General features: G+C 42.6%; 1 protein-coding gene across 1 annotated transcript in view; it reads right to left on the bottom strand.

Moving 5' to 3' along the window:
* The window catches only part of LOC112256658 (formin), a 106625-nt gene extending 90118 nt beyond the window's left edge, over positions 1 to 16507 (bottom strand). Inside the window, exons 1-3 of the mRNA XM_024430059.2 lie at positions 16382 to 16507; positions 13180 to 14873; positions 1640 to 1803 (exon numbers count right to left, since the gene is read on the bottom strand). Coding sequence (XP_024285827.1) covers positions 1640 to 1803; positions 13180 to 14752 — 1737 coding nt within the window. The 5' untranslated portion in view covers positions 14753 to 14873; positions 16382 to 16507. The remainder of the gene's footprint in view (positions 1 to 1639; positions 1804 to 13179; positions 14874 to 16381) is intronic.
* Between the last annotated feature and the right edge of the window lie 2001 nt (positions 16508 to 18508).

Genomic DNA, 18508 nt, shown 5'->3' with positions numbered 1-18508 from the left:
GAGTCCATGACTACAATGACAGCTTAGGCCACACCACAGATTGTCGGTATCTTTATGCTGAGACAGTCTACCACTAGAGGAAAAACACAACAGGGATTACTTTTGTTATGATATGATGGCTGCAACAGAGATCGAGGAGTGGCTGTTGATAACACAGCTATGCTACTCTGTCTGACAACCACACAAAACAATCTACTGTTGCTTAGCTTAGTCAAACAGCATGATGGAATCTTGACAGACAGGCACAGTAATTGTTTAGTTGTTATAATTTATATGACCTTCTCTTGACACTTTACCCAAAATAATAGATGTGCTGGCAGGTGAGAGGTGGTGGTAAATCAATCTGGTTTAATTTGATGACTAGATACTGGGTCACCATGTTAACAGTAGATGTACCATCCTAGGTAAAACATTGAAACGTGACAATACTACCCTGCCTGTGCCAAACAGCTGGTGTTTGGGTAGATTAAATATGTAGACTTTGTTTGTGGGATCTCTCGCTCAGCTGTAGAGATGTTTGGCAAGCTCTGAAGAATCCATATGTTTGGTTTCAGTACAGAGTGAAAACACCTTGAGACACACTGTACCAACAGTAGGTTTTATATGTGTGTTAGCGTGTTTGGCAGACCCACACAAGTCAGGTGCCCTGGCCTGTAGCAAACACATAGTTGAGCTTCTTAGCTCTACTCACTAAGAGAAAGGGAGCTAAATACTGTGCATGACACAATCAATCCGCTCTAATATGGTTTACAGTGACTTGACAACTGGGCACTACACCCTTAGAAAGCATGTGCTATCTAGGGCTGCCCCCATAGGATAACTCATTAATGAACCCTTTTTGTTTCCAGGTAGAACCCTTTTTGTTTCCAGGTAGAACCCTTTTGTGTACAGGTAGAACTATTTTGGCTTCCATGTAGAACCCTTACCGTGCTTCTACACCTGCATTGCTTGCTGTTTGGGGTTTGAGGCTGGGTTTCTGTATAGCACTTTGAGATATCAGCTGATGTAAGAAGGGCTATGTAAATACATTTGATTTGATTTGATTACAACAGAGGGTTCTACAGTTGTGGCCAAAAGTTTTGAGAATGACACAAATATTAATTTCCACAAAGTTAGCTGTTTCAGTATCTTTAGATATTTTTGTCAAATGTTACTATGGAATACTGAAGTATAATTACAAGCATTTCATAAGTCTCAAAGGCTATTATTGACAATTACATGACGTTGATGCAAAGAGTCAATATTTGCAGTGTTGACCCTTCTTTTTCAAGACCTCTGCAATACGCCCTGGCATGCTGTCATCCTGATTGATGGCAGCCCATTCTTGCATAATCAATGCTTGGAGTTTGTCAGAATTTGTGGGTTTTTGTTTGTCCTTGGAGCCATGAGGTAACAGCAATGTCATGCTACACTGCTCTGAGAGTGGATACGTAATGATAACTACTGTTAATGTGTAGTTGCCTTCATAGAGTATCAAATAGGGCCCAGATTTGTTCCTGACCATGTGACCTGACCAGAGTTGTTCCTGACCATGTGACCTGACCAGGGAATACTCTAGGCCCTATTTGCAATTTGGCCAGTTTTTTCCTGGTCAGGTCACATGATTCATGACATAAGTATGATGTATTGCTGCTCTCACCGTGCACTCCAGTCCAGGATAGTAGGGGGTATCTCCGATGATGTCATCTTCTGGGGGCGTGATCCTGAGGATGTCCAGGTGGTCAGGACGGGAGGCGGGGTTCAGGGAGTTCTGGGTCTGGGAGATGGCATCATCACCGTCCAGCATCCAGATGTCGGCCTCCTCTACACACACAAACACACACAGGCACACACACACACACACACACAATAATGAATTGTTATGAATTGTAAAGTGTAATAACAGGTATATTAAGATAGACTGAAACACACCATCCGTTAGAGGGTATTATACAAAGCAACAGAGCCATTATGTATCCTGAATGGATCAGGTGGGTGGAGGAGGAAAGCAGGCATCGACACCTTCTAAAAGTCACAGAGAAAATCCACTGCTGCAGGGTACAGATGCCTATGTATATACTGTCCTTAGCTAGCCTCGCTTCAGCTTGAGGACCACCAAACACTGATCTGATAAACAAATACCACTATATCCAATATGGATTTATGCGTATGAGTAGATGCATTGTCCATCCTAGGGAATGGTACTACTCTCTCTAAAACAATTGGCTAAAGAAACCAGGCCGACAGCTTGTGTGTTTCTGTTCACTCACTGTAACACATCGATTCTGTGTTGGAGGGTGACGTTGCTATGGATTGGTGAACAGAGGAGCCGACATCTAGCCCCCTCAGAGAGAGACTAAATCTGACTGGAGTAGGCTATGTTCTAGCCAAGCTATGGTGGAACAGAGCAGCTAGAACAGGGCTAATGTGAGTAGAGGTTAACGTTCCATAGGGAGGATGGATTCAGTTTGTCCACTTCCGTATGAGCTTTGTGATTCAGAGCTCAGAGACAACCTCATCCATAGTCCATCCCCCCTCCAGCCTACGAGCACAAATAATGTCAAGGGTAGGCTAGTTTAGTGCACTCCCCCAAAAAATGAACATAACACAACAGTACATCTCGCTAAAAATACTCCCACATCCACATGGATGCGCACACGTGGTACTCTCAGACACAGTGAAAATATGACTGCACTCTTCCCCTTGGGAGAAGCACTCATGCAAGATAAATAAAGAGTGGTAGAGTAGAAAGAGAAACAGCAGAGCAGCTCACACTGAAGTTGATGCTCAGCGACCTCCATTTAGGGTTATCTCATGCTGTAATACACCTCCCAGGAGGGTCACACTGCTATCGCCTCAACCTGTTGTGTGGATAAAAAATGAGATTGAACTGAGAGGCATCTCACCTCCTGTTGCATTAGATGCTCAAATATCACATCTCAGTGTAGTGTCATCACACCCTTGAGCTACTGTAGCCACACTATAATCTCCTAAACTGCAGCAGTAACCCAGTAAAATACCTCAAATACTGCCTTTCCTAAGTCTCCTCAGCCCCAGTTTAGGTCGGAGACAAATGGTTTCAATGCAGTTGTAAGAACACACACAGCCATGCATCTGTAGATTTGTATTCAGCCTCAGTATTTAACGAATAAGTCATTATTAGACAGACAGCACTGCGGCTCCACACAGCAGAGACGGAAATGAAAAGTCTTTGGCAGGGAGCGATTGATTTGATAAATCACTTTTCATTAAGATAATGCACCAGCACACTGCAGAGCTCAACACCAGCCGGGTATTTCTGGGGCTGTTTGGGATGAGTCCAAATGCACAGTCAAGCCCACTCCAGGCCCAGCTGCAGCAAATGCTGCATTCTCCCCTGCACCAGCTGTATTCCAGTGTAATTATCAACTACAGAAAATCTACTCTAATTTCAGCTGTATTTGGCATCTTGTTAGCAGGGTGGTGGTGGTGAACATAATGAGAGTGTTACTATGACAACTCAAAGTAGACGAGACCAAGACGTGGACGTCATTAAGGCAGCACCCTGCACCTCTCTGATTCAGAGGGGTTGGGTTAAAAGCGGAAGACACATTTCAGTTGAAGGTATTCAGTTGTACAACCTACTAGGTATCCCCCTTTCCCCTTAAGAATCCTGACATTGTCAACCCAACACTACAGTTGATTACTGTGTATTCTCCATGCGCAAGAAACATGGAAACAATTTGCACAGAGTACAGAACAACAGCACTCTTGCATCCTTGCATCTCTCAAATATGAAACATTTACTGAGCTTTGAGACTAGTTTGTCTACATGTACACTAGCTGTGGCGACACAGGCAGCATGTTCTGAGCTGAGACACATGCAGCAGTGTTAAAAAGCATTTAGAGGGCCACGCTGCCACCATCTGGACAGGAATAGGTGGAGAGGTTTAGTGTCCCTGTAGACACACTGCAGTGCAGCTCTGGCTGTCTCTCTCTCTGGCTCTGAGCAGAAAGACCACACTAAATACAAAGATACACAAGGAATGTTGGATACGGCACCCTAAGAGGATCTTATGACTTTTTCTGAAACGATACGTAATGCCATCACATGTTATAGACTTGAATCTATTGACATTTTGTGTATTACAGATGAATAACACAATACACATGGACTGACAAATAATACATGAACACAATTCAAGCAAAGGCATTGAGAAAACATCAACATTGAGAAAATACTTTGGACTCGTTTAATGTACTGTAAACATTGTAGACATAGTACATTCGCAAGTTCATCGTTAGGAATGAGACTTCAATCCAAAATCATAATTGAAAGTTAAACTCGAAGAGAAAGTGATGACTAGAATATGATTTAGAAAGCACTCCGCTGCATTAGGTAATGAATCCACTTCATTAGCTTGTGCTACGAGATCACTTGGCAGTTACTTCATTGCACAAGCACGCACGCACACCCAGGCAGGCACACACACACACACACACACACACACACACACACACACACACACACACACACACACACACACACACACACACACACACACACACACACACACACACACACACACACACACACATAGTGTTATCCTGGGCGAAGAAGAGTTTACTGGCACTGGGGAAAACTCTGCTCTCATTGTAATTTAATCTCCAAAACCAAGGGAGACTAAAGCGATGCCTGTACAGCAGTTCAATGAAAACTCAGCCAGGTACACATCACACACAGCTCTTTATCAATGACGACATGAGCTCTGATAACAGAACTCGTGTTGCTCTGTTGATAGAGCATGGTGATTGCAACCCCATGGTCGTGGGTTTGATTCCAACGGGGGACCAGTATGAAAATGTATGCATTCACTACTGTAAATCGCTCTAAAAATGATAACAACAGGCTTTAGACTGGACTGAACCTAAGAGAATATGATCACCTTGCAAAACTTACTCAAACTGTTCTGCTATACTATACAGTCCTACTGTTCTGCTATGCTATACAGTGCTACTGTTCTGCTATACTATACAGTGCTACTGTTCTACTCCAGCTATACTATACAGTGCTACTGTTCTGCTATACTATACAGTGCTACTGTTCTACTCCAGCTATACTATACAGTGCTACTGTTCTACTCCAGCTATACTATACAGTGCTACTGTTCTACTCTAGCTATACTATACAGTGCTTCTGTTCTGCTATACTATACAGTGCTACTGTTCTGCTCTACTATACAGTGCTACTATTATACTCTAGATATACTATACAGTGCTACTGTTCTACTCTAGCTATACTATAGAGTGCTACTGTTCTACTCTAGCTATACTATACAGTGCTACTGTTCTACTCTAGCTATACTATACAGTGCTACTGTTCTACTCTAGCTATACTATACAGTACTACTGTTCTACTCTAGCTATACTATACAGTACTACTCTTCAGCTCTAGCTATACTACACAGTGCTACTGTTCTGCTCTAGCTATACTATACAGTGCTACTGTTCTGCTCTAGCTATACTATACAGTGCTACTGTTCTACTCTAGCTATACTATACAGTGCTACTGTTCTACTCTAGCTATACTATACAGTGCTACTGTTCTACTCTAGCTATACTATACAGTGCTACTGTTCTACTCTAGCTATACTACACAGTGCTTCTGTTCTGCTATACTATACAGTACTACAGTTCTGCTATACTATACAGTACTACTGATCTGCTATACTATACAGTGCTACTATTCTACTGTAGCTATACTAAACAGTGATTCTGTTCTGCTATACTATACAGTGCTACTGTTCTGCTATACTATACAGTGCTACTGTTCTGCTCTAGCTATACTACACAGTGCTACTATTCTGCTATACTATACAGTGCTACTGTTCTGCTCTAGCTATACTATACAGTGCTACTGTTCTGCTATACTATACAGTGCTTCTGTTCTGCTATACTATACAGTGCTACTGTTCTAATATACTATACAGTGCTTCTGCTCTAGCTATACTATACAGTGCTACTGTTCTGCTATACTATACAGTGCTTCTGTTCTGCTATACTATACAGTGCTACTGTTCTAATATACTATACAGTGCTTCTGTTCTGCTGTACTATACAGTGCTACTATTCTACTCTAGCTATACTACACAGTACTTCTGTTCTGCTATACTATACAGTGCTACTGTTCTGCTATACTATACAGTGCTACTATTCCACTGTAGCTATACTATACAGTGCTACTGTTCTACTCTTGCTATACTATACAGTGCTACTGTTCTGCTCTAGCTATACTACACAGTGCTTCTGTTCTGCAATACTATACAGTACTACTGTTCTGCTATACTATACAGTGCTTCTGTTCTGCTATACTATACAGTGCTACTGTTCTGCTCTAGCTATACTACACAGTGCTACTATTCTGCTATACTATACAGTGCTGCTGTTCTGCTATACTATACAGTGCTACTGTTCTACTCTAGATATACTATACAGTGCTACTATTCTACTCTAGATATAATATACAGTGCTACTATTCTACTGTCACGTTCTGACCTTTATTTCCTTTGTTTTGTATTTATTTAGTATGGTCAGGGCGTGAGTTGGGTGGGCAGTCTATGTTTGATTTTCTATGATTTGGGATTTCTATGTTTCGGCCTAGTATGGTTCTCAATCAGAGGCAGGTGTCATTAGTTGTCTCTGATTGAGAATCATACTTAGGTAGCCTGGGTTGCACTATTTGTTTGTGGGTGATTGTCTATGTTAGTGGCTTGTGTCAGCACAGGTCTCATTTGTAGCTTCACAGTCATCATTGGTTTATTGTTTTTGTTACTCTTTTGTATAGTGTTGCAGTGTTCAGTGTTCTCTTTATTAAAATTCACTATGAACATATACCACGCCGCATTTTGGTCCTCTGATCCTTCTCGCCTCTCCTCTTCAGATGAAGAGGAGGAAGACCGTGACATCTACTCTAGCTATACTATACAGTGCTTCTGTTCTGCTATACTATACAGTGTTACTGTTCTGCTCTAGCTATACTACACAGTGCTACTATTCTACTATACTTTACAGTGCTTCTGTTCTGCTATACTATACAGTGCTACTGTTCTACTCTAGCTATACTATGCAGTGCTACCGCTCTAATATACTACACAGTACTACTGTTCTGCTATACTATACAGTGCTACTGTTCTACTCTAGCTATACTATACAGTGCTACTGTTCTACTCTAGCTATACTATACAGTGCTACTGTTCTACTCTAGCTATACTATACAGTGCTACTGTTCTACTCTAGCTATACTATGCAGTGCTACCGCTCTAATATACTACACAGTACTACTGTTCTGCTATACTATACAGTGCTACTGTTCTACTCTAGCTATACTATACAGTGCTACTGTTCTACTCTAGCTATACTATACAGTTCTACTGTTCTGCTATACTATACAGTGCTACTGTTCTCCTATACTATACAGTGCTACTATTATACTCTAGCTATACTATACAGTGCTACTGTTCTACTCTAGCTATACTATGCAGTGCTACTGTTCTGCTCTAGCTATACTATACAGTGCTACTGTTCTGCTCTAGCTATACTATACAGTGCTACTGTTCTGCTCTAGCTATACTATACAGTGTTACTGTTCTGCTCTAGCTATACTACACAGTGCTACTATTCTACTATACTTTACAGTGCTTCTGTTCTGCTATACTATACAGTGCTACTATTATACTCTAGCTATACTATGCAGTGCTACTGTTCTACTCTAGCTATACTATGCAGTGCTACCGCTCTAATATACTACACAGTACTACTGTTCTGCTATACTATACAGTGCTACTGTTCTACTCTAGCTATACTATACAGTGCTACTGTTCTACTCTAGCTATACTATACAGTGCTCCTGTTCTGCTATACTATACAGTGCTACTGTTCTGCTATACTATACAGTGCTACGGTTCTGCTCTAGCTACCAAACTGGTTGCTACTCTGCCAAGGACTTATATAATCTAATTTATACGCACAGGTGTGTTTCCACACTTCATCCCCCTCGGTGGAGGCCAGGCAGGCAGGGAATACTGTGGACCTGCAGGTGTTGATTGACAGGGCTGTGATGTGACAGTGTATAAATCAGAGCGTGTGAACTGAGCAGCTGTCAGACAGACAGTGAGGATGAAATAGAGTGGGGAGCAAAAAGAACAGGGCCTGTGTTTGTTAGGTCACATGGTGCTGAGAGGTCGTCTCATGGTTAATCTTAGCGTGTCAGGTGTGATAAATTACTAATACTAGAGATAATACGCAAGTCACTGCTCAACACTCAAGGTGAGCAGGAACGACCCTCTTCTGAAGGCATTCCAACGAACAGGCTGAAGCCATGCATTAGAAACAGTGCAGTCTCTCTCAATCCCTCTCTCCCTCTCCAACACTCTCCTGTCTTTCCACTCACAGTGGTGCCTAGTGACCTACTTCTACTTTACTAAACAAAAATCTATAAACTCTATAAAGACTCAGCCATGTGGTTTTACCCATGTGCTTGGTTAACTAGAAACTCCATCATCTCTGTGCTGGAAGCAGGCTTTGTAAATCATCATTTCCTGTCTGTCCTGCATAGTTAAGCCCTGCTCCCCTTGCTCTCTGTCGGCCGTTGGTTGGTTGGCAGTCTGGGTCCTGTCCTACAGAGGCAGGGTGAACATGACATACAGTAGTGAAACATGGAGACTGGAGAGCTCTCTGTCAACATGAAGCACACCAACTAGAGGCTAAACAGCCACTGTAATTACAGATGCCAGCAATCAAATAGGCCAAATGTCAGTTTGTGCACAGCTAAGATCCACCCCCCTCCCTCTAACACTAGAGACAGGTAGATTCAACATACTCCCTGAAGAGGAAAGATTGTGTGCATTGTGTGATCTTGGGGAAATAGAAAGTGAAGTCCATTTTGTGTTTTCTTGCCCTCTGTATGATGACTTGAGACATGTTCTGGTTGGTGCTCAGCCTGAAGGGATCTGGCTACAGAATGGACACGGGCTGGAATTCATTTTCCAAAAGGGAGTTTTTGACATTGAACAATTTATTCTCAAAGCCTGGGGGAGAAGGAGAAGTGTATTGTTTGTGTAATGTGTGTCACGACTTCCGCCGAAGTCGGTTCCTCTCCTTGTTCGGGCAGCGCTCATCGTCGGGGGGATTGTGCGATAAATCTCCTGGTAGACGCACGACACAAAACAATTATAAATCAAATAGGTTTTCAACCGATAACATAAACCTAAAATGACATGGATATGACTACGATGCAGTGCATGTGCAGGTAAGGTTGTTCTCAAGAGCTCCTACAGTGACTTATTAAGAAAAATCAGTTCCACAGTAGAAAGGGGCCTTTGTGCAGTACTATCTCTCTGGCTGTGACACAGCTTAGACAGGCAGCGTGAGAGCAGAGCACAACCCCTCCTACCCACACACACTTGGCACAATCTATTTCATTATCTGAATAGAGCTGGCCCTTGTCCTCAGTGAGAAGGGCAATGTTGCATGCCCGGCATTTTGTGTTGGACGCTAGGAGAGGGAAGTAAAGACAGATGTCAACTGACTGACTCCCGGGCTGGAGTGATCAGTTTCATATGACCTGGGGCTTGATTGGTTTATGTCATTAAGGTATTATTTACGGTCTTTCAGATTTTGTAAGGGACATTCACTGATACTCAGGCTCTATGTGTGTCAGTTGCTGCTGCCTCTGGCATTCTTGAAAGTCATTTAAAAATTGGATTTAGGATGGGGGCGAGATTGAATGTTTCTTGAACAAACCTCCCCTGCAATGAGAGGATCTTAAAGAATGTAGATAATCAGAGCAGAAATGTCAAATGTACCATGATTCTTAAATATTCACGATTGGAAATCCATAAACTACCTTTAAGTGTAAAACATAGAGAGCATTTAGAAACAGAGTATGTAGAAACGCAGGGCAATAGGTTTCTACATTGAACTTTCATTTATACTCTCTCTCCAATGTACAGTTTCCTTCTTCAAATTTAACACAGATGATTTGCTCGTCACACAGACAACGGAGATGACAGCGATTGTATCTAAATGAGGATATTATTGGCAGGCCGAACTATGAAGGCAGCCTTCATTCTGATCCAGATAGTAGCTCTTCTAGCCCCTCTGTTGTCCTTGTTAACATTTCAAGTGTAAAGAATTATTGAACATTGACAAAGGATGGTTCGGAACCCACTGAAGTCCTGCCAAATGAACAATGAGACTGTTCTCACATCTCTATCAAAGGGGAGGTTTAGAAGGAACAATTTGCAACATGGTTCATGCAATGCAATACTAGCCAGTCTTCATGTTCTATGCCTGTAGATGAAACTGTATCTTGTTCACTTAGTCCGCAAAGGCCAAGAAGAGTTATTTACAGAACTCATATCGATTAATCATGAGCCTCAACAGCACACAAACAGGCTAATAGGGACAAAACATTCTACTGCTTTGAATTCTTACCAACATCATATTTCTCGTATTGTTTTAAAGGAAGAAGCCAATTTTGACCTATAAAGGTACAATATGCAGATATCGCTCCACCCTTTTCTGGATGAAAAACTTCAAATAGTTTGCCTAATTTCAGTTTATGTGACAAAACAAGCAGTCATTTTGTGAAGAATCTTTGTACAATCTAAAACTCTGTGGAATAACTTTTCCATAACCAAAAATATTGTATTTTCAGCTGTTTGAAGCTGCTGTGCAAAACCGAAAATAAAAGATGCAAAAACAAAACTTCTTAGACTTGCTTAAAATGAGAATGACAGATCTATAACTCATATTTCTATGTGAATTTGGTCAGGTTGCCTAAAAAGTGACATATTGCAGCTTTAAGGAAAAATAAGGTTTCTGTCTGTTTGAATCTAGTCTCTGTAGTCTTGCATTCTGGGAAGCCTGGTGATCGAGGTTCACAAGATTAATAAAAAATGGATGAGGGGCAGACTTAAGCCGGCTCAGAGGGAAATTGTGTGGTGGCTGGGTGGCTGTGTGTTTGTGTGTGTGTGTGTGTGTGTGTGTGTGTGTGTGTGTGTGTGTGTGTGTGTGTGTGTGTGTGAGAGAGAGAGAGAGAGAGAATGGGGGGACATTACTGTGATGAGAATTGATTCAGATTAGATTATTCCCACATGAGTAACACTATCTATCTGCCTGCATACACCAGCCTCCCTCCAGCCATGACTATACTAGGCTGAACATTGGTCCTCTATTCTGTGTCTCTTACCACAAATATTTTTGACAGGATAGGAGTAACACTGCTTACTGGTCCAGAATCCATCACTAAGAAAGGCTTCTTAACTATTCTTCACGGTCTATAAACTAATTAAGTGGACAGTAAAAAAGCTAACTGCAGGAAATTGCTGTTGAAAAGAGAGAGAGAGTACGAGCAACATTGGTGAGGTCATCAATGCAGTTACAATGTAGTTACAGGTTAATGTAATAATGATGTAACTGCTCTAATTGAAGCACTAGGCAAAAACGTGTTTCATGACCTCTGTATCTTCCCTTACCAATTTGGACTGATGGAATGCAGCCAAACACTAAGCCAGGGTCACGCTATTGCACTCTTACCCTGATCAAAGGATTGGAGGTCAAATGGCACTACCAGACATCCTGGTTATACACTGAGTGTACAAAACATTAGGAACACCTTCCTAATATTGAGCTGCTCCCCCTTTAGCCCTCAGAACAGCCTCAATTTATCGGGGCATGGACTCTACAAGGTGTCGAAAGCGTTTCACAGGCATGCTGGCCCATGTTGACTCCAATGCTTCCCACAGTTGTGTCAAGTTGTCTGGATGTCCTTTGGGTGGTGGACCATTCTTGACATACACGGGAAACAGTTAAGCGTGAAAAACCCAGCAGTGTTGCAGTTCTGGATACACTCAAACCGGTGCGCCTGGCACCTACTACCATACCCCATTCAAAGGCACTTAAATATTTTGTCTTGTACATTCAACCAATGAATGGCACACATACACAATCCATGTCTCAATTCTCTCAAGGCTTAAAAACCCTTAATCTACTCTTATTGAAGTGTATTTAACAGGTGACATCAATAAGGTTTATAGCATTCACCTGGATTCACCTGGTCAGTCTATGTCATGGAAAGAGCAGGTGTTCCTAATGTTTTGTACACTCAGTGTACAATGTAAGAGCAGGCAACTCTTTGCTGTAGTGACATATGGGATGCAATGGCTAACAGTCAATGTCACATTATTTAACGACCCAAGGCTTGTCAATGTAACCATGAGATACAGTTTATTAGGGCAAGATTAAGAGACTGTCAGGCAATTCTGAAGTTCTGCTGCACTTCTGCTTCTTAAGCCACATCCCAAATCCTAATTATTTTTTCTGCAACCCATACGCCTGTTGAGGGTGAGTCTTTGTCAGCTGGCAGCCTGTGAACTCAGTAGGGAGTGGTTTAGGAGGAGGTGCAGAGCACTAAGAGAACAAATTGGCAATGCTTCAGTTCACATTGTTTTCATGACAGCGGTAGTGGATTTGAACTGCATGTCGACCCAGAGCCTTTGATCTGGAACCCCATCCAACCACTCCTGCCCCGGAGATTAAATGGTTAAGAGAGGCTCATCAGCATGGGATAGAAATCAAATCAGTCTCAGGCTCTGTTCTCTCTCTCACTCGCTCTCTCTCTCTGTCTGTTGGGCAGCTTTTCATACTGAGTCACATGCCAAGGACAAAGCAAGCACATCAGGCCAGTCACAACCAAAACAGGATGATCAGAAACATTTGAGACAGATTGTCAAGTGATGACTGTGACAGCTAGCACTGGAACACTGTTTACTCTGTCTCCTAGAGGGAAATACAGAGAGCAAATAGCTTTAGTAAGTGCGAAAACTCCCACAGTGTTAAGTAAAAACAGTTATTGCTGTTTGACCGCTGTAACAGACCATTTCCAAAACATCCCCAGGCTGTATGGGCTGGGTGAAAAACTGCAGATATAAAGCTCAGGTGCTGTAGTCTACACATCAAGCATTCTATAATCTCTCTTACAGCTAAGTAAACATAACAGCCGTTCCATTCCAGTGTTGTACTGAAGCCAGATCAAGGACAAACTCTGAGAGACACGTCACACAGAGGAGTGAAGCATTGATGTCAACGTTAGTGTCAAGACGGGACAGGAAAGAATGGGAGGTGGGAGGATTGTTGTGATTTTTAATAACACTAACTCACCTGTTGCCGTGGAGAGGCTGGTGGAATTCCATTTGGAAGTCGCTGGTAGTCTGCTGAGGTTCAGGTCCAGCCGTGTGATGGTCCGCTTGTTGCCATTCTTATCTATGACCTCCGTGGTGACTTTGGGCGCTTCTTTGGATCCAGTCCGGGGGCTGTCACTGTCCGTCCCCTGGCAAACATCCTCGTCAGAAAGGAGCAGGATGCGATGGTTGAGCTGGGGGCTGGGGAGCTTGGTCAATAGAGGGGACAGCACTGGGGACATGCTCTGCAGACTGTTGGTGGCAGGGTATGAGGTGTTGAACACCCCACACAGAGAGGGTGAACAGGGACTCTTACTGTGGGATTTGGTAGAGGAGGCCTCAGTAGGGTGTGAGAGAGGTAGCCTTAGCCCCTCTGCAGGTTTGGTCCCTACCGTATCCCTAATGTCCCCGTTTAGACTCCTCCATTCCCCAAACTCCTGCTGACAGCTGCTGGTCCTCAGCTGAGGTGCAACTGATTCAGCCTCTGGATAGAACTCTTTGGATCTGTTTGGGCTCATATGGCTAGCACGTTGAACTGTGGCCTCATTTTCCTGCACCTTGGCCACCACCCTAACCCCTGTGTCCCTCCTGTTGATCTCATCATAGAGCTGGTGGGCTGACTTCTCCTCAGACCGCATGGGACGAATGTTGTTCCCACTCAGCATATACTCCCGTTCGATATGATCCTGAACGTTTTCCAATAAACTACAGGAAGAAGCTTCATAGCCCAAGCAGAGTTCACTGTCATACTCAGACATGTCAGTGCAGTCCAGGTTTGGCTCAGAGGCTAGAGAGTCGTCCTCCATGAAGTCCCAGCCCTCCCTGGCAATATGGAAGTGCTCCTCCACAGGGAGGATGGGGTTGCTGGCCACAGCTCGGAGAGATGCTAGGGTCCCAGGAACTCTCTGCTCCTCCACCACTGGGACAAGGTTGGATTGATTCCGGGTCTGAGCCAAGGACTGGACAGATAAAGACTCAACTGCAGTGCTCCCTAGCCCTACTTTCTTCTTCATCTTGCTATGCAGGAACTCTTCTGCACTGTCTAACTTCTTCACACCCAGCTTCTTCAGCTTTCTGCCCCGTGAGGAGGCTCTCTTGTGCTCCGGGGACAAGGAGAGAGCATGTTGAGCATTACTACTGAGGACCTGTCCTGAGAAGCTCCCACAACCCTCCCTGTGACTCTGGAGCTTCCCATCCTGATTACCCATCCTGACTTTGTTGGCGCAGTCTCCGCACAGAGATAAGAGATCAGTCAGCAACTGGTGGTGCTCCGTGGCCAGCCAGCAGAGCTCAGCAACAGCTTCCTTTGTTGCCTGGTAGGAGTTGAGGAGTTCGGCTGCGGACTCATAAGACTGGCCTCTTTGTTTAGCTGCCGTGGGATCCACCTCTCCCTGGTCTTGGTCATTACTGGGCTGGGCCCACAGAGGGGCGTGGCTCTTGTATGTAAACACTGGGGCCCTCCCCTTGGGGAGATAGAGGCTGATACTGCATAGCTCGCGGACGGGCTCATAGAGATGCAGGACAGTATGCCTGTCCTCCATTATGGGCGCCATGCTAATCGCTTAAGCACTTTAATTAAATGGACTGCTGTCCCCTGACGCTGGTGTGTTTGGAGATGGACTGCAGAGGAAGAGTCTGAGGAGCTCGGTGTTAATCACCTGGCTGATCGAACTCCTGTCAAAGAGAAATAGGCTTTCATTGAAACAAACAGTCATAAATATGTCTGAGTAAATGTAAAGCATGTCAATAACTACGCAGTAACAGCTGTCAATCAATTTTAAGTCATGATACAAAATGAATGTGTCTTGTTAGACATTTCAAATTGAAAGTTGTCTTTTATCTTTAAACTAACACCAACACAATAGTCTAATATTAGCATCAATGGTCCCTCAAGACAAAGGGCAGAAAGAAGAATGTTTTAAAAGTCCTAAAGGGCCAGTGTTCACAGAGTAAACATTGCTTTGTTATTGAGTGAATACAACATAAAGGTAGAACAAAAGGACAAAAAGAAAGAACAAAATCTTTCAGGCTTTGCTATTCCATTGAAAATAACAGGTGCACAATTGGAAATGCTTAGCACAACAGAAGTCTGTGCTTTTGACAAATAAGCAACAAAAGCCAGACCATTTTAATGACACAAAAAATCTTTGGCATTATATCAATTAATACATCTTAGTTTCATTATTTAATGCACTCCACTGCCTCAGTCCTGAATGTAACCTTGAATAGAGATGTACTTAATTTACATTTAGGCTAAGCATTTGCACAGATGAGGTGTTTGTGAGATACATCTCCATATATATATATATATATATATATATATAGTATACTCTACATTATGCCCCTACAGCAAACTCTTTAACTGGTGTAACACAGATCATTCTGATATCCACCGTACTGTACATTAGACCAGATCATAGCATGGGGCCATGCATTATATACGTTGCTGGTCAAATAAGCAGGCTCATTTACGAGTACAAAACAGTCAGGATCTAGTAAATTAACATCGTAGAGATTCGTCACTGGTGGACAGCAGATCTATTCATTATGTATTGTATACCAACGCAATCCTAGTCTCGCGGGGCCATCCTTCAAATCTAATGTAATCATAATCTACCAACAAAAATGGCACAAAAATATTTGACTGATACCTAGAAAGACAGACGTTTCTCATCACTGCATTAGTCAATTGTTGAAGTCTTCACACACATCATCATCATCATCCTTATCATCATCAAAACAAACTATAATGTTTATTGAAGCACTGACAAACCTACTAAAAGGCATTCCATCAACATTTCACAAGCTGCGTCAAAGATGTCCCACAAGGTGAAGAGAGGAGTCATAGGCATATGCAATATGTTAGTACCACATGATTATATAAAAAATGTAAAATTTCCCCTCTAAATAAATGTATCTGTACTGTACATCACTGAGCAGAACTGCATACGTAGGATTTCACCAGCAAGCCATTTAATAAATGCGTCTCTATCCTGTTTCACAAACTATACACAATATTTATCGTCAAAATAAACTATTCCATTCTGCGTTACGTTATTAGATTCCATACCCGAGGTAAAACTGTATGGCAATAAGTTGAGCGTCTCCTCTAAATGTTCTCTAATAGGAAGCATTCCAGTGCCCTAATTCAATAGTCAAAAGCATGGAGATATCCAACGCACCTTCCGCAGATTTATGCTTTAGCAAATAAACTGCGATTTCCCCATTTTAGCTCCATGTCAAATATTTTCTCCACATCTTCTCTTCTCAATGGAGCCAGCGACCACTGCAGCCAGCGGATAGCAGAGTTTATCCTTCTTGACAGACACGCGTTTAGGCCAATTGGAGAGCTCAGCGTTTCTTTGACGCACTCTTATTTTTGTACCCTAGCACACTGAATCGGAGCTGCAGCAGTTCTCAGGTAGCCTGACGTCTCACTGAATTATTCCAATAGCGCGCAACTGCAGCCTGCAATTCGGGCGTTCCTGCATGTGGGCATTCCTGCATGGCCCTCCGCGAGCATCCCATTGCTTCCTTCATGAAGGGCGTTGAATAATTTTGGGTAACGATTAATTGTCATGCAAATAGTTATGGTTATGGTCATAATTGTTTTTTTTGGTTGAAAAACGTTTTCAGCTTGTAATGCATCTTTGAATATTAGCTATAACATAACTAATGAAGACAAAACAGCTTTGGTAACATCCCTGTCTCAAAAATGAATGGCTTTGACCGCTTTAACTTTTGGAAATTAAGCTTCTCCTCCAACCATACCTCTCTGCTGATGAAATCATTACCAACTTTACCCACTTCCTCTAAAAATGAAAAACTGCTATTGAGTAAACTATATCTACTTGAATATAAAATTGAATCCCTCCTCCTAAAATTAATGCATTTAGCCAATTATGTTTTGTTTTACTTCACTGTTCTTGTCCATACTTGGATAATTGCACAAGCCCTAACAGCATTGCAATCTGTTTAGTTTGGGTCCTGAATGCTTATTGGCTGAATTAGTGTTTCATGTTATATTTATGTTGGTAACCAGTTTATAATAGCAATAAGGTGCCTCTGGGGGTTGTGGTACACGACCAATATACCACACCCCCCCAGGCCTTGTTGCTTAACTATATACCTGGTGTATTATGGTAGGCCTACCTCTAAATTAGACTATACTTCAATGTGTGTAAGATAGTGGATTTTACTGCCTGGTCAGGGCGGTGCAGTACAAACCATCAGGAGTCAGGCAGGATTCAGGTGCAAATGGTGTGATTTATTTACAGATGCAGAAGGTGAATAAAAAGTAGATCCAAAATAATTGCAATTATCCTGGGGATGAATTCATAGCCTTACAAAATATAATAAATAAGAAGCAATAATCTAAATGGCCAATATTCAGAAGCTACAACTGGTGAACACATAATACTGTAAAGTATACGCTAGGATTTGGGAAGCAGGTGCAGAAGGTGAGTTTAATAATGAGACTAAATCAATAAACAAAACAGGAAAGGAAAGGCAAAGGGGGATACCTAGTGAGTTGTACAACTGAATGCCTTCAACTGTAATCTGTCTCCCGCATTTAACCTAACCCCTCTGAATCAGAAAGGTGCAGGGGGCTGCCTTAATCGACATCCACGTCTTCGGCACCCGGGGAACAGTGGGTTAACTGCCTTGCTCAGGGGAGAATGACAGATTTTTACCTTGTCAGCTCAGTGATTTGATCCAGCAACCTTTCGGTTACTGACCCATCGCTCTAACCAGGAGAACAAAACATTACTGCCTGAAGACTCAGTCTACTGAGTGCCAAATAAATGGGAAGTAATCAAGGTAATAATGAAGTCCAGGTGTGCATCACGATGGGGAGCAGGTGTGCGTAATGTGGGTTGCCAGGACCATTGGTTAGTAGATCTGCTATGTCGAGCCCCGGAGAAATGGAACAGGAGTAGGCGTGACAGTACCCCCCAACCACAGGACGACACCGGCCAGGAGAGATGGAAATCTTTGTTGGGGTGCAGGATAGCGGCCGCCGGAACCCAACAGTGCTCCTCTGGGTGGAACATAAAACTGGACAGATTTAGCTATGTATTGTAAATAAGAATGTAAATGTACAACCATTTTAACAACCATTTACATCTAGCTACTTGGTCATCTTCAGATGAAGTCAGAAGTTAACATACACTTAGGTTGGAGTCAAACTGTTTTTTCAACCACTCCACAAATTTCTTGTTAACAAACTATAGTTTTGGCAAGTCGGTTAGGACATCTACTTTGTGCATGACAAGTCAATTTTCCAACAATTGTTTACAGATGAATTA

This window comes from Oncorhynchus tshawytscha, linkage group LG08, assembly GCF_018296145.1.
Source record: "Oncorhynchus tshawytscha isolate Ot180627B linkage group LG08, Otsh_v2.0, whole genome shotgun sequence".
Classification (NCBI taxonomy): Eukaryota; Metazoa; Chordata; class Actinopteri; order Salmoniformes; family Salmonidae; genus Oncorhynchus; species Oncorhynchus tshawytscha.
Note: the sequence above shows the minus strand (reverse complement) of the source record. Positions and strands in the feature narration are given on the sequence as shown.